Genomic DNA, 21,739 nt, shown 5'->3' with positions numbered 1-21,739 from the left:
AGTCAACACCAGCTCTTGATAGGAAATCTGCAGATGGTAAGGGTAGAGGGGTAGTTTCCTCCCTGACCAGGACCCCGAAGGCCCAGACCACAGGGAGCTATTTTGGCGATTTACACTAGCCTTCCTCACCCCTGGCACCCCAGGTGTGGAGGCCACTTGTAGCATACCCGTGTGGCCCGGCTTAGACCCGCGGAGCGGCAGCTCTTTCTGGTCCACCTGGGCCGTGCAGAACCGCAACCGGCGCGAACCAAGAGAACGGACAGAAAGTTAAGGCTTCACACACCACGAACCACCCCCCCCCCCCAGCAGCCTCAAAGTTCTCCAAAGAAAAGGAGAGTTCTTGGCAGGATGGGACAGTGGAGGGTCCCACCCAAGAAATGAGGGGGCCCGGGACTCCCAGGGCCGGGGGCGGGACCCGGTGCTGGCGCGCCCGGAGCGCGGGGAGGCGGGCGAGGCCGGGAGGGAGCCCTTCCTCCTGGCGGGCGGGCGCCACAGGTGGCCCGCGGAGGGCGGGGCGCGGCGGTACTCACCGGAGTCCCGTAGTCCTGCCAGCCCGCTGAGCGCGGGGACCCGGGCGGGGTGGGACACACCCCCGGAGCTGGGCGGGGCGGTAGGGGCGGGGACCGCCGGCAGCCCGCGACAGCCCGCTCACTCGCCATCTTGATCCGGTCGGGGGCGGGGCCACCGCCCCAGGCCCCGCCCCGGCCGCCCCGCCCTCGCGGCGAAGGTGGCTGCCGAGGTGGGCGGGGAGGTCAGGTGACCCGGCCGGCGTCCCAAGATGGCGGCGGCGGCGGCGTCCCGGAGGCCGTGGCGGCGTCCCGGCTGCTGAGGCGGCTCAGCGCGGCTGGCGGCAGGCGGGCCAGGCCCAGGGCCGGCTTACGAGCGGCCGCCGCCTCTGCGTGCCCCGCGGCCGGGGCCAGGCCGTGCGGCGGCAGCGCCAGGGGATGCTCGTGCTGGGCCGGGCCTCTCCCTCAACTTAGGGCGGCGGCGGGCCCGCGGCCGGGGCTCCCAGGCCATGGCTCTGAGGGAGCTCAAAGTGTGCCTGCTGGGGGTGAGTGGTGGCAGGCCCCGCCGGGAGGCCGCGGGAGGCCGGGCGGGCGGGTCCCCGGCGCCCGCGGCCCCTCCACCCCGCCCTGTCCCGGGCCACTCGCCACCTGGCCGCGCCCTGCCGAAGCCCGGGCGCGAGGACCCACGGGGACCCCCTCCCCGGGGCGCAGGCTGTCCGCCGGGGATGGCTGGTGCAGGGTGGGAGCGGCCAGCCCCCCCCCCCCCAAGGGAAGCCCGCAGGTCTGGAGGTCGACCAGCAACACTGGCCTCCTTCCCGTCTGTTGAGCTGGTGGGACACCCAGACACTTCTTGCAGAGTTACTTCGCGAAGTAACTCTTCCCGCGGAGAGGGCCAGGAAACCCCAAACGCGAGCGTGCAGCTTGGGTTTCCTGTCTTGTCAGGGTACTTTGGCCCTTTCAGAGTCTTCTGAGGTTGATGCTCTCCTTCCTGAGTTTCTGCTTTGAAGATGAAAAAGAGTTCCCACAACTAGGCTTTGTTGCCCTCGGAATAGGGTGGGGACAGGATTCATCAGGGATACTCAACTAATTCAGGAGCTCAGAGTTTACAAATACATGTTGGAAAAAGCAAGTATGTCACTTTTCACATAAAGCAGAAACTTCAAGTGGTTCAAAGGTCCTGATGTCTTAAAAACTGCAAAACACTTCCCCTATGACACATTTGAACTCTCCTATTTAAGTGTTTATGAAAACCTCTTTTGTGCCCCTCAACTTACAAAATTTGATACACATCTAATATTATTTTTCTGAAATCCTGAACTTATACCATAAAGTTGATTTTTCCACTTGCAAGCAGGTTCACTTTTTCTTAGTCGCACGTCTCATTCTCTTTCAGGATACAGGTGTAGGCAAATCCAGTATCGTGTGGCGGTTTGTGGAAGACAGTTTTGATCCGAACATCAACCCAACAATAGGGTAAGAGATTAAGCTTAATTAATATACATCTAAAGGCACTTAGGAAATTCTTCCATACAAAAAATGTGTTACAGGTGTAGCCCCTGCTGCCTCAGGGAATTCGGAGTTGCTGATCCTCAACATCTCCAGGACTTGAAAGAATACCATGAGGTCTGGTGTATTTTAGGAAAATATTTTCTTAAGTCTTGGGAGAGAAAACTTTAAAGTAAAAAAATAGAAATTTGAATCTTGCTTATTGTAAGAATAGACATAGAAGCCATTTATTTATATATATATATATATATATATATATATATATATACACACACACAAACACACACACACAGGTCTATAAATATCAAGAATTGCATCTTGAAGGAAGGCAAATGAAAACAGGTCCTGGTACCATTCTTTTAGCCCTATCAATTAGAAAATACTCAGATGGTTTTAGTCCTTGAACAGCAGCAGGATGGGGTCCAAACCCTTCTCATAAATTCCTGTGCTGTTAGTAATGATGCATTAATAAATTAATGTTGAGATGTGAGGCCTCTGGTGTTTTGGAGATAGAGTATTAAGTGTCACAGTACTAATATTTAATGTGAGAAGTATTTTGTAGTAGCTTTGTTTTTGTTTTTGTTTTTGGTACTGGGGCTTGAACTCAGGGGTGCTCTACTACTGAGCTATACCCCTGGTTCTTTTTATATTTTATTTTGAGATAGGGTTTTGCTGAATTGCCCAGACTGGCCTCAAAGCTGCCATCCTCCTGCTTCAGCATCCCTAATAGCTGGGATTACAGGCATGCACCACTCGGACTGGCTGTTTTATAGGTTTTAATATTACATTAGGCTTGTAAAACAGCTGCTGTGCTCTATTTTTATTGTCAAACGCCCACCAATCAAATGGTTTCCTCCATTTAAAGAAAAGTTCTGTGGAGCTCATCATTAAGATAAAATACGGTTTTGTGCTCTATACAGATCATTTTCTGCTTCAAAGAAAAATATGTTACCAGTCCATGAAGGGAATTGTCATCTGATTATCCCCTGAGAAACTAAAAACTCCTATTGTCAGTTCATGTCTGCTTTGTTAAACTTTGTTAAACACTTGAGGTCATGAGAATGAAATCCACCACCCTTTCTGCAGTTAAAATGCCTTTCAGTATCCTTCAAGCAAGAACTGGGTATGTGCACATGTTTAAAGCATGACCTCACCCTCCTGGGGGCCTGCCTGTCACTACCTGCACAAGAAAGTGAAGTGATAGGAAGTGATATCAAGTATTGCTGATGATTCAGAGAGTGACACACTTCACACTGAGTCAGAGCCCAAAACACAGAACCCACAGAACCATCTTGGTTAGTCCTGAATGAGGAGAGAAGAAATGAAGGTACAGTTTCGTGGGCCTCAGTATGGCTAGTGCTGACTTCCCCTCTCCCTGTCATCAGCGGCTCCTCTGTGCCACATATTTGTGGCCCTGAGCTGTCTCCTCTCTTCTCCACCAGGAAAGAAGAAGCCAAGGCTTTCTTTCTCCTCATTTCCTTCTTGCTTCCTTCCTTGTTTCTTTTTTCTTAGCCCAAAAGGTAGCTTCTTCCCTCATGACCAACCCCACACACACCCTGGAGCTCTGGTAGCCCACCTCTTCATCACTTTCTTCTGCTTCTCCTACCTTCTTGTCACAGCCTGCAAACAAGCTTCCCATCCACCCGCCTCCACTACAAGGACACAGTTGCCCAGCCCTGCTGCTCAAAGCATGTAACTCCTCGGCTGCTATTCTCTCCATAGCCACTGTCATCTCATCAATTCTAACCCACCACACCATTAAAACAGCCTTCTGTGGGTATTGATCACCATTAATTACCAAACCAGTAGGTCTTTCGCCTTCCTGTCCCTCCCTTAAAAAGATTTTTTTTTTAAAAAATCGAGTATTTAAAGAAAAGAAGTATACCAGTTGATGTGAGGGACAGTAAGTAGAAGAAAGCTGGAACCACACACTGGGAGGGCTGAGCAGGTTGAGAGGAAGGGTTGGAAGGCTAGAATGGCAGGACAGAGCAAAAACTGGAAAGGTAGCCAGAGGGGCTGCTAAGACAGCAAGGACCAGGCCTCTAGGCCACCCTGGGCCCCAGAGATGAGAGCAGATCCAGCATTGCAAACACATCCCCAATTTCTTGGAGTGAAACTCCTCTGTCTTCCCTAGTTCCCTTCTTCTGCCTGTGAACATACTACTCACTGTTGTTTCCTGGCCTCTCCTGCTGATGAGGAGCTGTATCCTGGCTCCCATATCTTCCTGAAATCCCCCTCTCCCCTTTCACAGCTGGCCTTCCTCTGGATAGTATGACCCAAAGTCAATTTCTCTAACCTTTTCCTTGGCCCATATCGCCAACCCATGATTTGGACCTATTCTCACACAAAACTCAGTATCTGTCCCACTTCCACTCCTAAATCTTTCACTCCTCCTAAATTTGGGTTCTTCCTTAATGGCCCAAGTGTTTTGAATAGTGGGGAAGAGCCTGGGCCCTGAAGAACTGTGCTGTGCTGAACTTGAATTAGGCCCTTCACTTGAGCCACCCTGTTGGGTGTAGGGAGGTCCTAGTCCTGCCTACACCGTGGGGTGGTTAGCAAACATTCATTCAGTCTCTTGACACAATGGACACAGGAAGTGTGCAATAAATATCAGTGATTGTTAATGCTAGGACTCATCCCTTTCGACCCTCTCATTACACACATGCACGGGCATCCTCATGTCCCCTCCTAACTCACTGTCACTAGCTCCTGTCCAGGCCACCAACTAAATATCCCAATTATTAAAGGCCTCATCTCCTCTTATTAGTGTGGGTCTCACGCCTGTGGTCTCCCTGGACTGTAGCTCTGCCACTTACTAGTCAATGAGCCCTGGATAGTTGACTCTTAATCAGCAAAAGAAAGGTAATGCCAGGACCTCACTATTGTTAGGAGATTCCATGCACTAAGGTTTTTGCAAAAACCAGTAACATTGGGGCTCAATAAGTGGTAACTTGTTATTTTTCAAATATTTCAGTCTTTTTTACTTTATTTTTGTCAAAGCAATGTGTACGTGGTTTTTAAAACATATGAGATGGTGACACAGGGCTTTTAAGGAAATATGACTGTCCCCATTCCATTCTGACCCATTTCCTAGAGACAACCACTGTTGCCATGAAAATCAACTATTTTTTCTGGTCTTTCCTCCAGATTTTTTGTAATGTATGACTGGTATGTCTCTTCTTCTCCCCTTCCCCCCACCCCCAATCAGTTTTAGGCAATATCTACTGATTTTTTTTCTTTGGAATGTGAGAATTTGACCTTTCTCCTCTTCCCAACACCTAAACATTTGCCCTTCTCTATCTTTGCATTAAAGTTCTGTCATTGAACTACACTGATAGCTTAGTGTTAACAGTAAGACCCTGGGCTGGGGATATAGTTCAAGTAGTAGAGTACTTACCTTGCATGCACAAGGCCTTGGGTTCTGATCCCCAACACCACCACCAAAAAAAAGAGACAGGCCCTCAAACCAAAGTGTCTTCACCTCCCAGCTTTAACACTCAAGTTGCTCTGTGGACTTGAGCAAGTTATTTAACCACTTTGTTATTTAATTTGCTCATTTAGGAATACTCTGTGACATCTTTCTTAAAAGGTTTTTGTGAATATTGAGTTAAAATACAAAACTTACTTGGAATGATACTTAACATACAGTAAACATTCAGTACTTCTTAGCAGTTTTTTGCTTTTTCAGTACTGAAAATTGAACCCAGGAGCCCTCTACCACTGAGCTACTACTCTAGTCCTTTTCTTTTTCTTGGTTATTTTTAAACCATTATCTTCAAGTTGTTGAGGCTGGTCTTGCACTTGCCATCTTTCTGCCTCATCCTCTGGTGTAGCTGGGATTATAGACATATGCCACTGTGCCTGGCTAGCGATTGGTATTTTTAAATAAACTTCTAAAGCTATAATTTTTAATTCTATAGATGGAATTAGACAGTGTATGTTCTTTCAAGCATTGTGAGATTCATCTGTTATTTCATGTGCTAATAGTTAATTCATTTTTATCATCATATCATAATATCCCACATTTGGATGAATGTCCCACATTTTATTGATTCTATTCTTGTACATTTTGTTCCTCATATAGGGCTATTACATACAATTGTGCTATTTGTACACACATCCTCCTATGTGCAGAATATTGTACGTATATTGTGCCTGTATTTATGAATTTTGTTGGAGGCTATATACATCTGGCAGTGAATATTGTTGGGTCACAGGGAAATGTATCTTCCAAAGGATTAAACCAGTTTACCCTTCTCACCAGCAGTGGACAGGAGTTCCAGGTGCTTCACACCCTTTGCAGCATTTGCTGTGTCTTTCCTTTTACTTCTTTTGGAGGTATGTGATAGTATCTCATTCTGGTTTTAGTTTCTATTTCTCTAATGATTAAAGCTCCTGAACACTTCTTCCTGTTTATCAGCCATTTGGACATTAACCTTTTTGAAGTGTTTGTTCACAAATCATGTCCATTTTTCTCTTGGATTGTTAGTCGTTTTCTTAGTGGTTTGCAAACATCGTGTTTGTCTAATATATACTAGTCATTTATTCTGTGTTTTGCAGATGTTTCTCACACTGACTTTTTCACTCTTTGAAAGGGTCTTTGAATGAACAGATGTTCTTATTTTTAATGTCCATTTAATCAGTCTTTCTGTTTTTGGTGAGTGCTTTTTAGGTCTTGTTTAAGAAACTTGCTTTACCAAAATGATGAAAATGTTTCCGGTTGTAGGAACTTTGTTTCACTTTTAAGATTTAGATCCAATAGTCCTATTCCCTTTTCTTTTTTTAAAGATCATGCAGCATACCCTGCTGCTATTTGCTGAACCACCATTGTCCTGAATTGAGCATACATATTTATAAGGCTCTGTTTATGGATCTTTTATTATATTTCTTTGGTCTATGTTTTCAATTGATTGTACTGAAATATAGTTTAACTACATTAAAAATGAACCCATTGTAAGTGAACACTTTGAATTTTTACACATTTCTTACATCTGTGAGATGACTACTGCAGTCAGGATCATTATTCCAATAGATTCCCTCTTGCTTCTTTCTATTGAGTTCCACCTTTCCCCCCAGCTCCAGGCAACCACTGAGAAGCCTTGTTACTTGAGGTTGTATTTACTTGTATTCATGCATCAATGGTTCGTTCCTTTTTATTACTGAGTAGTATTTCATTGTTTGCTATGTAGCACAATTTATTAAGCGTTTTCAGTTGTATACAATGCTGTTACAAATAAAGCTGCTCCAAATATTTATGGGCATATCTTTGTAAGGAAATATATTTTGTTTATATATCTAGGAGTGCAATTTCTGGGTCGCATGCTAAATATGACAGTTTTCTAAGAAACTGTCAAGCTATTTTCCAGAATAGTTGTACCATTTTATGTTCTGTCAGGCAATATGTGAAAGTTCAGTTGTGTCTTTTTAATTTTAATGATTCTATTGATGTATAGTGATATTTCACAAGCTTTAATTTGTATTTTCCCATGGCAGATGACATTGCTCACCTTTTCATCTGCTAGTATCTGTTCATATCTTTGTCTATTTCTCATCAGGTTGTTTGTTTTGTACCTCTCAATCTATAGCTTTTCCTTTTCTTAGCAATATCTTTTGAAGAATACAAGAGTTTCAATTTGATCAAATTCAACTTATCAGTTCTTTTTATGCTTCATGTATTATATGTCTGATGCATCCAAGATCACAAAGATTTTCTCCAGTGTTCTAGAATTTTTACATCTTCATGCTTTTTAAATTTGGTCAATGATCTTATTTCTAACAATTTTTATTTACCAAGTGAGATAAATGCCAAGGATCCTTCTTAGTATTTCCTGTATGTCAATTTAGTTAATCCTAGCAATATTTGTTAATTTTGAATTTTGCATTTATTGCATTAAATTACCATGGCACCATTCTCAAAAATAAATTGATGCATATGTGTGGGCTTATTTCTGGACTTTTGGTTTTATTCCATTGGTCTAGTTTATGCCAGTGCAATACTGTGTTTGTTGCTATAGTTTTAGTTTTTAAAACATAATGTGGTCTTGAAGTCTGGTAGTTATCTAATTGTGTCCTGATTTCTCAAATTTGTTTTGGTTCCTCTAGGTCCCTGGCATTTTTGTACAGATTGTAGACTCATGATGCCCACTTCCTCAAGAGAGTCTCCTGATTTTGATTAGGAACACAATGACTCTATTGACTCATTTGGGGAGAATTGACATGTTAACAGTATTGCATCTTTTGATCTATAAACATGATATATGATGTATTTCTCTGTTCTTTTAACTTTTTATCAAAGTTTTTTAGTTGTTACACAAGTCTTGTATTTATTTTGTTAAACTTACCCCAAAATATTTCATGACTTTTGATGTTACCATAGTGGGGTTTTTTGTTTGTTTCAATTTTCTTTGCTAATAATACATAGACACAAAATTGGTTTTTACATAACAACCTTGTATCCTGTGACTTTGTAAATTCAGCTAACTTTGGAGAGCTTTTTGTTTGTTTGTTTATTTTTATTTTTTTTGTAGATTCCTTGGGATTTTTTTAAGCACATAATCCTGTCAGTTATACTTCTCCACTACCAAACTATATGCCTTTTATTTCTTCCACTTGCCTCATTAACAAGTAGACCTCCAATAACATGTTGAGAATTAGTGTGAGCCATTATTCTTCTCTTAGTTCTGATTTTAGGGGAAAATCAGTCAGTCTTTTACCATTAAATTAATGGTTGATCTAGGTGTTTTATAGATGTCCGCTATCAGGTTGAGGATATTTCTTTCCATCCCTGAATTAATGAAAACAAATTTTTTTAATTGAAAATTGTGTTGTGCTGGGTGCAGTGGCACATGCCTGTGGGCTCAGGAGGCTGAGGCAGGAAGATTATGAGTTCAAAACCAGTCTCAGCAAATTAGTGAGGCTTTAAGCAACTTAGCAAGACCCTGTCTCTAGTACAAAATCTGCTGGGAATGTAGCTCAAGGGTTAAGTACTCCTGGGTTCAATCCCCAGCACCAAAAAGCACACTGTTTTTTACTTTATCAGGTAGTTTTTAAAATATATTTGGACTTTACAAAAATTGATACTAAAACAGTAAACAATGTTATGTTTCTAGGATAAATTTCTCTTGGTCATTATGCATTATCTTCTTCATACATTGTTGGATTTACTAAAATTTTGTTAAGGATTTTATGCCTCCATGTTTATGAAGAATATTGGTCTTTAATTTCCTATGATGTCTTTCTCTAATTTTGGTATGAAGGCCTCATAAAATCAGTTGGGAAGTGTTTTTTGTTTTGTTGGAAGAATTTGTGTAGAATTGGTGTTATTTCTTTCTTGAATATTTGGTAGAATTCAAAAAGCCATCTGAGCAGAAAATTTTTAACTATAGAATTCACTTTTATTATTAAATATAGGCCTATTCAAGCATCTATTTCCTCTTCTGAAAGCTTGGCTAGTTTGTGTCTCTCAAGGAATTAATTTGTTGGTATTAAAATTGTTCAGAATATCCCCCTGTTGTCCTTCTAATATCTTTAAGGTCTGTAGCAACAAGCCCCACTTCCATTCTTTTCCTGTCGAGAGAGGTACTATGCCCCAGAGATTGACCCCAGCCTTTCTTATTTTTCATTTGGACATGGTATCCCTGAGTCACCCAGGCTGGTCTCGAACATGCCATTCTCCTGCATCAGCCTGGAGTTCTAGGCATGTGCACCAACCTTCTTCCATTCTCTATTAATAATTTGAGTTTGCTCTCATTTTCCCGGTCTGTTTAGTATAACTTTATCAATCTTATTGTTCTCAAAAAAAAAAAAATCAGTTTTTGCTACCTTCTTATTTCTGTTTTTCTACTTAATTGATTTTTGTTTTTACTTTTTTTTCCTTCCTTTTGCTTACTTTGGCTTAATTTGGTCTTTTCCTAGTTTGTTGTTGTTGTTTTTATTGTTTCTTTTTAAATATACATGACAGTAGTATGTAATTTAACATACGTATATGAACTTATTATAATATTATATTTATTATATTATAACTATCTTATTATAATTAGGATCCCATTCTTATGGTTGACCATGATGTGGAATAACACTGATCATGTTTTCATATATGATAATAGGAAAGTTATGTTTTGTTCATTCTCTTGTCTTTCCAATTCCTATTCCCCTTCCCTTCACTTCATTCTCTTTTGTCTAATCCGGTGAACTTCTATTCTCCACCCACCATTATTATGTGTTAGCATCTGCATTATCAGAGAGAACACTGGGCCTTTGGATTTGGGGGGTTTGGCTTATTTCACTTAGTCTACTAGTCTCCAGTTCCATCCATTTACCAACAAATGCCATAATTTCATTCTTCTTTAGGGCTGAATAATATTCCATTGTGTATATTTACCATGTTTTTCTTTATCTATTCTTCTATTGAAAGGTACCTAGGTTGGTTCCATAACTTAGCTATTATGAATTGAACTGCTATAAATTGATGTGGTTGCATCACTGTACTATGTTGATTTTAAGTCCTTTGAGTATAAACCAAGGAGTGGGGTAGCTGGGTCAAATGGTGGTTCCATTCCATGTTTTCTGAGGAATCTCCATACTGCTTTCCGTAGTGGTTGCACCAATTTTCAGTCCCATCAGCAATATTTGAGTATACCTTTCCCCCCACATCCTCGCCAACATTTATTGTTACTTATATTCTTGATAATTGCCATTCTGTCAAGAGTGAGATGAAATCTTAGAGTAGTTTTGATTTGCATTTCTCTATTTGCTACAGATGTTGAACACTTTTTCAAATATTTGTTGATCAATTGTATTTCTTCTTCTGTGAAGTGTCTGTTCAGTTCCTTAGCCCATTTATTGATTGGGTTATTTGGTTTTTTTGGTGTTAAGTATATTATGAGTTCTATATATATCTAGAGATTAATGCTTTATCCAAGATGCTTGTGGTAAAGATTTTCTCCCAATCTTTAGGCTCTCTCACGTTATTGTTTCCTTTGCTGAGAAGAAGCTTTTTAATTTAAATTCATCCCATTTATCCATTCTTGATTTTACTTTTTCCACTTTAGGAGACTTGTTAAGGAAGATCCTAGGCCAACATGGTGAAGATTTGGGCCTTTTTTTCCTTCTATTAGGCACAGGGTCTCTGTTCTAGTGCCTAAGTTCTTTACCCACTTTGGGGTGATTTTTATGCAGGGTGAGAGATAGAGGTTTAATTTCATTTTGATACATTTGGATTTCCAGTTTTCCCAGCACCATTTATTGAATAGGCTATCTTTTCTGCAGTGAATGTTTTTGGCATCCTTACTAGAGTATGAGATTACTGTATTTATGTGGGTTTGTCTTTGTGTCCTCTATTTTGTACCTTTGGTCTCCAAGTCTATTTTGGTGCCACTTCCGTGCTGTTTTTGTTACTACAGCTCTGTAGTATAATTTAAGGTCTGGTATTGTGATGCCTCCTGCTTCACTTTTCTTGCTAAAGATTGCTTTAGCTATTCTGGGTTTCTTATTTTTCCAAATAAATTTCATGACTGCTTTTTTCTATTTCTATGAAGAATGTCTTTGGGATTCTAATAGGAATTGCATTAAATCTGTGTAATGCTTTTGGTAGTATGGCCATTTTGACAATGTTAAAAAACTGCCTGCCCAGGAGCAAGGGAGATTTTTCCATCTTCTGAGGTTTTCTTCAGTTTCTTTCTTTGGTGTTCTGTAGTTTTCATTATAGAGGTCTTTCACCTCTTTTGTTAGATTGATCCCCAGGTTTGTTTGTTTGTTTTGTTTTGTTTTGTTCTGTTTTTTGAGGGTATTGTGAATGAAGTAGTTTTCCTAATTTCTCTTTCAGTGGATTCATGGCTGATGTATAGGAATGCATTTGATTTATGGGTTTTGATTTTATATCCTGCTCCTTTGCTGAATTCATTTATTAGTTCTAGAAGTTTTCTGGTGGAATTTTTTGGATCTTCTAGATATATGTCATCAGCAAATAGTGATAGTTTGAGCTCTTCTTTGCCTGTTTGTATCCCTTTAATTTCTTTCTTTTGTCTAATTGCTCTGGCTAGAGTTTCCAGGACTATGTTGAATTGAAGTGGTGAAAGAGGACATCCTTATATTATTTCAGTTTTTTAGAGGGAATGCTTTCAGTTTTTCTCCATTTAGAATGATGCTGGCCTTAGGTTTAGCACATATAGCTTTTACAATGTTGAGGTATGTTCCTACTATCCCTAGTTTTTCTGGTGTTTTGAACATGAAGGTGTGCTATATTTTGTCAAATGCTTTTTCTGCATCTATTGAGATGATCATATGATTCTTGTTTTTATGTCTATTAATATGATGAATTGCGTTTATTGATTTCCATATGTTGAACCAATCCTGCAACCCTAGGATGAGCCCCACTTGATTGTGGTGCACTATCTTTTAAATATTTTTATGTGATTTGCCAGAATTTTATTGAGAATTTTTGAATGTATGTTCATCAGGGATATTTGTCTGAAGTTTTCTTTCCTTGATGTTTCTTTATCTGGTTTTGATATTGGGGTGATATTAGCTTCATAGAATGAGTTTGGAAAGCTTCCCTCCTTTGCTATTTCATGGAATACCTTGAGTAGTTTTGATGTTAATTCTTCTTTGAAATCAGCTGAGAATCCATCTGATCCTGGGCTTTTCTTGGTCGGTAGGCTTTTGATGGCGTTTTCTATTTCATTACTTGAAATTGATCTGTTTAAATCATTGTGACCTCCTCATTCAGTTTGGGTAGGTCATATGTCTCTATAAATTTGTCGATGTCTTCAATATTTTCTATTTTATTAGAGTATAAATTTTCAAAATAGTTTCTAATTATCCTCTGTATTTCAGATATGTCCATTGTGATATTTCTTTCTTTATCTTTTATTTTGGTTCTTCTCTCTTTTTCTCTTCATTAGCATGGCCAAGGGCCTATCTATTTTATTTATTTTTTCAAAGAACTAACTTTTTGTTTTGTCAATTTTTTCATCTGTTTCTTTTGTTTTGATTTCATTGGTTTCAACTCTGCTTTAATAATTTTTTGTCTTCTATTGCTTTTAGTGTTGACTTATTATTCTTTTTCTAGGTCTTTGAGATGTAGTGTTAGGTCATTTATCCATTGACGTTTTTATTCTTTTAATGAATGCACTCAATGCAATAAACTTTTCTCTAGTACTGCCTTCATAGTGTCCCAGAGATTTTGATATGGTGTATCAGTGTTCTCACTTACCTCTAAGAATTTTTTTATGTCATCCTTGATTTCATCTTCTATCCATTCATCATTCAGTTGTGTATTATTTAGTCTCCATTTGTTATAATAGCGTCTATTTTTTGTTTTATCATTGATTTCCAATTTCATTCCATTGTGGTCTGATAGAATGCAGGGTATTATCTCGTGTTTTTTTTTGTATTTACCTGAGTTGCTTTATGACATAAGATATGGTCTATGATAGAGAAGGAACCATGTGCTGCTGAGAAGAAAATATATTTGCTTGTTGTTGGATGAAATATTCTATACATGTCTGTTAAGTCTGAATTATTGATTGTATTATATAGTTCTGTAGTTTCCTTATCTAGTTTTTGTTTGGAAGATCTGCCTAGTAGTGAGAGAGGTGTGTAAAGTCACCCAGTATTATTGTATTGTGGTCTATTTGACTCTTAAAACTGAGAAGGTTGTTTTTTGTTTGTTTGTTTGCTTGTTTTATGTACATAGATGCTCCATTGCTTGGGGCATAAATATTTATAATTGTTATGCCCTGCTTATATATACTTCCTTTAAGAAGTGTGAAATGTCCTTCTTTGTCTCTTCTGATTAACTTTGGTTTGAAATCTACTTTTTCGGAGATGAGACTGGAAACCCCTGCTTATTTATGCAATTCATATGAATGATTTATAAATCCTTTCACCTTCAGCCTATGATGTCTTTGCCCATGAGGTGAGTCTCTTAAATTAAGACAGCATATTGTTGGTTTTTGCTTTTTAATCCAATCCTCCAGTCTATGTCTTTTGATTGATGAGTTTAGGCCATTAACATTCGAGGTTATTATTCACATATGATTTGTATTCTTGTCATTTTGATTTATTTTGGTTTTTTATTTGTCTTAGTTTCTCATTTGGTTGAATGTCCCTTTAGTGTAAATCCTCCCTTTGCTGGTTTTCACTTCTTTTTTTTCACTTCATCCTCATGGAATATTTTGTTGAGAATGCTCTGTAGTATAGGCTTTCTAGTTGTGAATTCTTTTAATTTTTGTTTATCATGGAATGTTTTAATTTCATCTTCAAATCTGAAACTTAATTTTGCTGGATATAAAATTCTTGGTTGGCATCCATTTTCTTTCAGAGCTTGAAATATATTATTCCAGGACCTCCTAGCTTTGAGGATCTGGGTTTAGAAATCAGTTGAGATCTGAATTGATTTCCTCCTATATGTAATCTGATTTTTTTTTCCTCATAGCCTTTAAAATTTTGTCTTTATTCTCTGTGTTAGTCATTCTCATTATGATGTGTCTTGGTGTGGGTCTGCTGTAATTTTGTACATTCGGGGTCCTGTAAGCCTCTTGTATTTGATTTTCTATTCCATTCTTTAGATTTGGGAAATTTTCTGCTATTGTATCATAGAAAAGATGTGCATTCCTTTGGTTTATTTCTCTACTTCTTCATCTGTTCTAATAACGCTTAAATTTCATCTTTTCATGTTATCCCATAATTCTTGGTTGTACTGTTCATGGTTTCTTACCATATTCTCTGCATATTCAACTCTACTTTTCAGATTATATATTTTGTCTTCATTGTCTAAGGTTCTGTCTTTCAAGTGGTCTAGTCTGTTGGTGATGCTTTCTATTGAATTTATAATTTGGTTTACTGATTCCTTCATTTTGAGGATTCCAGCTTAGGTTTTTTTCATGGTCTCTTTATTGAAATGGTCTTTCTCTTCCTGTATTTTTTTTTTTATTTCACTCCTTATACTATCCTTTACTTAACAAAACATTATAACTACATACAGTCTGAACTCCTTCTTGGACATTTCTTCTACTGTGCTATCAATGCCTTCCATTGTTGAAGCATCTTGGTTTGTTTGAGGCACTTTATTCCCTGTTTTTTCCTGTTGTTAGTGTGCTTTCCCATCGAAAAGTATGGATATAAGACAGGATAAATTCTATCATGTAGACCTATAGTGTTCCTGAAAGTTTCCAGTGTTTCGCCTTTACTGGTGAGACCAATATCAACAGCACACAGTTTAAAACAATATATAGCCTTAAACCTAAGAGCTCCCACTAAGGCATCTATTGCTTTCTTGCATTAAACCAAAATGATGAGTTCAGTAACTGTCTATAGTACAAACAGAATATTTGTTAAAACGATTTACAATTTTAAATGGTGAATGACAGAACAGAGATAGTGTAGTATGCCATATTCGCAAGGGAAGAAGAGAGAAGCTAGAAGTAAAAATTCACAGGAAGAGTGGAAGAGGAGCCAACAGAGATTGGCTGTTGGTTGGAGAAATGTTGGATAGAAAATCCAAGAAAATAGACAAGATCAAGGAAGAATACAAACAAAGAAAAAAACTTAAAGACATAAAAATACAACAAAATGCAAAACACCATTCATATGTCATTGTCCTCCACACACTGATGCATAAAAAACATCCTGTTTCAAATATGGTAGAGAGATTAGTGAACCAAGGGGCTGGAGATGTGGCTCAAGTGGTAACGTGCTTGCCTGGCATGCGCGGGGCGCTAGGTTCGATCCTCAGCACCACATAAAAATAAAATAAAGATGTTGTGTCCACCGAAAACTAAAAAATAAATATTAAAAAATTCTCTCTCTCTCTCTCTCTCTCTCTCAAAAAAAAAAAAAAGAGAGAGAGATTAGTGAATCAAAAAATAAATCTTGCTGGAAAGTCAAACTTTCTCTGTCAGTGTTCAACAGTTTCTCAGCTCTGTCTCTGACATCTCTTGGGATCACCAAACCCAGATCAGCCCTCACAAACCCAGTCTCTATCCCACCGATCTGGGCTTCAGATCCCTCAGACTTAGTCACACTGCAGTCCCAAGATCAATGCTGCTCCTACTTGCAGAGAGAACACCAGGGATACACTTATGCAAAGGAACAACCCCAAAAAGCAGCAGCAGGACAAAGGCCACCAGCACTCTCAGCAGGAATACCCCAGGCTCCCCCAACCCACAGGCACCCCCACACTGGATCTGCAGGTCCCAGCTGAAGTCCCCAGACAGGCTCTTGTGGTGGTAATCCTCCTGACACCAGGCCCTGGCTAATGTCCCAAAATGGGTGCAGCCACATGCAACCAAACCTGGAGTCTCCCCCAAAGCAGTCCTCTAGGCTATGGTAGCAGCAGTAGTGGCTGTGGTTGTTGGCAGCTGGTCAGCAGTAGCAGAAGTCTGCAGCTGTGGGGGCAGCGTCACCAGGCTCTCTCCGGGAGTCAGCAGCAGTGTCTGCTTCAGTTGCATCTGGGGCAATGGTTTCTTCTGTGGAAGTAGCACCAAGAAAGAAGACTTCCCGCAGTAGAATCAGAGGCAGAAGCAATGGTGCTAGTGGTGCTGGTGGTGGTTGATTGACAAGAGATTTCTGGTTCAGCAGCAGCAACACAGAGGTAGAGTCAGAATTCACTTCTGAAGTAACGAAGGTTGTTCTCAGAGAAGAGACCTCAGGGCAGGGCAGCAATGTCTGCCTGGCATCCATGTTTTTTAAGAGCTTGGTATATAGCATTCTAACACCTTTTAACTTTGCAGGCCTGGATTGAGAAATCAGCTGAGATGTGTGTTGGTTTCCCTCTAAACCTGACATGTTGTTTTTCTCAGGCAGCCTTTAAAATTCTATCCTTATTCTGTATGTTAGGCATTTTCATAATAATGTGCCTTGGTGTGGATGTGTTGTAATTTTGTACATTTGTGGTCCTGTAAACCTCTTACATTTGATTTTCCATTTCATTCTTTAGGTTTGGGGAAATTTCTGATATTGTTTCATTGAAAAGATTGTGCATTCCTTTGGTTTGTATCTCCACCCCTTCATCTATCCCAATAAATCTTAAATTTGGTTTTTCATGTTATCCTATAATTTTTAGAATTTCTGTTCATGATTTCTTAACATCTTCTCTCTGTGGTCAACTCTGTTTTCAAGATTGTATATTTTGTGTTCATTGCCTGAGATTCTGTCTTCCAAGTGGTCTAGTCTGTTGGTAATGCATTCCATTGAATTTTTAAGTTGGTTTATTGCTTCCTTCATTCCGAGGATTTGTGCTTGATTTCTTTTCATAATCTCTGTATTGAAGTGATCTTTCATTTCCTGCATTTTCTCTCTGATTTCACTCCTTTCATCATCATTTACATCAGATCAGTTTAAATATGTATTTTCTAAACTCCTTCTCTTGTCATTTCTTCTACTGTGGTGTCTGTGGATTCTGCTATTGAAGTTTCTTGGTTTGTTTGGGGTGATCTGTTCCTTTCCTTTTTCATGTTGTTTGTGTATCTACACTTCTAACATTGTGAGTCTGAGGCATTGAGGTTTCTACCCTGTGGACTTACGATGTCCAGCAAGGTTTCCAGTACATGGCAGTTGAGGGGAAGACAAATAATAACAACCACCAATGCAAACAATATACAGCAATAAACCAAGTACTTCCTGTTGTGATGTCTACAATGTTAATTGTTGCAGTAAACACAAAATGCCCACAGTGATGTGAGTTATTTCTCACAGTAATAACAGTAAGTTTGCAAAGTGTTTACAATTTTGAATGGTGGACTGGGAGAGAACAAAGTGATATAGGATGTGATGATTATGATGGAGGAGGAGAGAAAATAGAAGTAAAAAGCTAAAAGAGTGAAAGAGAACAACAGAGTTTGGCTGTTAGCAGAAGAAAAGTGAGAGAATTAAGAGAAACCAATAAGTAAGAGAAAAAAAAAATATATATATATATAAAGTAAAAATTTTAAAAATAAAAATAAAAGAATTCAAAACAAAGTCAAAATATACTAACCAAACATCTTATTCCTCATAATACTGATCCATGAAAAAATAACTGGCTTCAAAAAATGCTAGAAATGAGAAAAAACAAATATGAATATGTGTAAATATCCATGAACCATTCAGTTCACAATTAAACAGAGAATAGGAAAGGGAAAAAATAAAAGTAAAAAATTAAAATTAAAAAGAAATCTTGATGTAAAATTAAAGAATTTTTACCATTAGAGTTCAAGTGATTCTCAGCTTCCGTTCTCAACAGTGTTAGGTGGGGTGGCCTGGAGGGGGACACCACACCTCAGGGTATGGTTGCTGGAGTTAAGAATAAATACCAGAAATACCGTAGGCAGAACTCTTAGAGGCAGGGTAGTTTGTAGGTTCTTCGTGAATGACGATTGGTCCGATGATTTTAAATCAAAAGCACCTCCAGTGCCCAGCAATTGCTGGTCCACACTGAAGGACAGGTCTCCAGGGATCTCCTCTGGGATCTCCAGTCATGCAGTTGAGGAGCCAATGCTTACTGCCCTCCATCACCTGCGAACCCCACGTTTCCATGTCTCTTGGGTTCTGTCTCCAAGCTCAATTTCTCCCGTCCCTGCCCTTTTGAATTCCCATTCAGACACCTCACTCCCAGCTGGTCTTGCAAGCAGCTGGATTGGGCATGGAGGAGTGGAGCCAGGTGAGATTCCATGACCAGTATTTCCCTGAGTAAAGCGCTCTCCGCGTTTGATTTTCTCCTGGTAGTTAGGCACACTCTATGTCACGCATTATGGGTTTGGCAGGCCTGTATTTTGGGTCAGACTCGGGTTTTGCCAAGAATCTTCTCTCCCAGTTGCTGGCCCCTATGCCACTGCCAGAAAATGGTCTCTTCCTCTGTCCCCCTCAAATATCGGGGCGAACTGCGGCTTCTTTCCCACACAAAGATACCGTGCAGCCTGCCTTTCAGTGTGGCCCAGCAGTGTCTTTGGTTTCTAAATCACAACTCAGGCCTCTCAAAAATGTGGGTTGCTTTAATTTCCTTATTCCTCCAGTTTGCTTGTGGAGAGACCCTTCTGGCTCGGGCAGCAGCAGTGGTGCTGGAGATTTCTTTCTAATTATATCCAAACTCCTCAGTCCCTGATTTGCCTTGAGCATCCAGTATTAATCCCAGAAAAGTCCCCTTTTATTCCACCCACCTTGCTGAGGTGCTGCCTATCCGCTTTCTTAGTTTCATGCCACAGAACAGCCAAGAAAGCGACCTTCTCTATTCTACCATCTTGAAAAACTGCCTCTTTTTCTAGTTTTAGGTAGAAGTTTAGTCCATTGATTTTTAAGGCCTTCCTTTTTTCTTATGTGGATATTTAGAACCACAATTCTGATATGCTTTATTTTAATTTTGATTTAGTTCTATTTATAATTTCCCATGTGACTTCTTTGACCATTCATTACTTAGAAGTATGTTTTATAATCTCCACAACTTTAGGGGATTTTCCAGAAGTTTCAGCTATGGATTGCTATCTTAAAAATGTTGTGCCTAGAGAACACTTGAGTATTCATCAGACCTTTGACTTGAGGTTTGCTTTATGGCCTAGAACATGGTGTATCCTAGAAGTTCTGTATACACTAGAAAAGAACACGTGTTCTGCTACCGCAAATGTCAGTAAGTCTTCATAGTTAATAACTCTGTTCATACCTTCTATATCCTTGCCAAATTTTTTTCTCTGAAAAAAATGAAAGGGGTGTTCAAAATAACCCTAATTGAGGAATGGTCTGTTTATTTTTTTTGGTGATCTGCTATGCTTCATGGGTTTTGAAGCCTTTGTTATTCAGTGGTTGTGTATGTAGCATTATATTTTCTGAATTATTTGACTCTGTGCCATTAAGAAATTTCCCTTTTATTCTACTTTAATGCAATCTGTTTGTCTGTCTTCTCCCATCCATTTATATTTAACCTGTTTATAGCCATGTATTTCAGATGAGATTCTTGCAAACAGAATTAAAGGGTTTTACTTTTTAACCAATCTAACATTTTCTCTGTCTTTTATTTGGAGTATTTAGATCCATACTACCTAATATCATTCCTGTTAGTCACATGTTAAGATCAAAAATTTAGATCTTGTCATAAAAGCTACATTTCAATCCTTACCACAGAAAGTTGTTGTATAACAATGGCTTAGACCATTTTTATTTACTATAACTGTCTTGTTAGGTTTACATCTTTGTTATTATTTTAATGGTGTTCTAGGATTTGTAATATGCTTCTTTTTTTAATTTTTTGTAGTTATAGATGGACAGCATGCCTTAATTTTTTTTTTAATGTGGTGCTGAGGATTGAACCCAGTGCCTCATATGTGCTAGACAAGCGTTCTGCCACTGAGCTACAGCCCCAGCCCCTGTAATATGCTTCTTTAATTCAAATTTTGTGTTTAAATATGTGATTTTACTTATAATGCAGGAATTTATTGAGTATGTACTATCATTTCTCTTATGTTCTTTGTGCTTTTATTGTCATATTTCACTTCTGCATGGTACAAAATCCACCATATCCCTTTTTTGGGGGGAGGGGATGCTTAGTTAAAGAGACCATAAGCTCTTTATTTTTCCCCCTCTATCCTTGTGCCTGTAGCTTAATTTCTAAACCTTTGTCATAGGTCATATAATGTCTAGTGATATGAGTCTTCTTTGTCATTCTTCAAGAAAGCTGCTGGTGTAATGTCATTTCTTGTGAAAAAAGACGAGGACTATTTCCTACAGGCACCTCATCACTGACAATGGACATTTTTGAGAAAGACTGTTATGGACTGATTTGTTAGGACCCACATCCATGGGATAAGTCACTAACTCCTGATGTGACTGCATTGGAAGCAGGACCTTTATGGGCATCATCACTAAGGCTAGAGGAGATTGTAAGGGTAACTCTACTCCACTAGAATTGTGCCCCTATGAGAAGAGTAGATTGTACAGAGAAGGTGGCCTGCTGATGAGCCAGTAGGAGAGGTCACAGCAGAATCCAGCACTGCCAGCTCCTTGGTCTTTCACTTCCAGACTTCAGATCTGTGAGAAACAAAATGTCTGTTGTTTAAGCCACCAGTCTATTTTTTTCTTTTCTTTTTCTTTTTTTTTTTTTTTTTTTGGTGACATACTGAATACATTAAAATAAAGATTTAAAAAATACATGGAAAAACAATGTTGTATAAGTGTAAGTATGGAGAAAAATTAATTGTTGACTATATATAGTTTGTAAAAGATTAATTTTTTTTTTTTGTTGAAAGCAGAGAAGAATGATATTGGCTCATTACCTTTCCATATAAACATTAAAAATCATCTTGTCTGTTTTCATACACACCAAGACACTCACCTGCACTGTTTTCAATAGGCACTGCATTGAATTTATAAATCAGTTTGAAGAAAAATGATATCTTTATAAAACTATTGTGACTTCAGATGTATGAACTTTAGACTATCCTTCCTTTATTGGGATTCTTTATTTTCTATCATTTTTTTTCTATTTCTCTCTATATAGATATAGATTTGCACATCTTTCATTAGATTTCTTCCAAGGAGTGGGATATTTTTGTTTTGAAATTTTTTTATTTTCTCATTTGTTAATTGCATATAGATGTAGTTTACATTTTTAATTGAGCTTACATCCATTGAGTAACCTTCCTAAATTTACTCATTAATTCAGATATCACATATCTATGGATTCTTTTGATTGTGTTTTGGTGCACACTTTGATATCATCAGGAATGACATGGTTTTGATGCTTTTTTCTAATCCTTAAGCTT

General features: G+C 39.1%; 1 protein-coding gene across 1 annotated transcript in view; it reads left to right on the top strand.

The window, feature by feature from the left end:
* The first annotated feature begins 787 nt into the window (after window positions 1–787).
* Rab22a (RAB22A, member RAS oncogene family) overlaps window positions 788–21,739 on the top strand; it is a 58,140-nt gene continuing 37,188 nt past the window's right edge. Inside the window, exons 1-2 of the mRNA XM_026412251.2 lie at window positions 788–1,051; window positions 1,900–1,979. Of these exons, the coding sequence (XP_026268036.1) occupies window positions 1,016–1,051; window positions 1,900–1,979 (116 nt within the window). The 5' untranslated portion in view covers window positions 788–1,015. The remainder of the gene's footprint in view (window positions 1,052–1,899; window positions 1,980–21,739) is intronic.

The sequence above is a fragment of the Urocitellus parryii genome, chromosome 6, assembly GCF_045843805.1.
Source record: "Urocitellus parryii isolate mUroPar1 chromosome 6, mUroPar1.hap1, whole genome shotgun sequence".
Taxonomy (NCBI): domain Eukaryota; kingdom Metazoa; phylum Chordata; class Mammalia; order Rodentia; family Sciuridae; genus Urocitellus; species Urocitellus parryii.
This window is presented reverse-complemented; position numbering and strand designations above follow the sequence as displayed.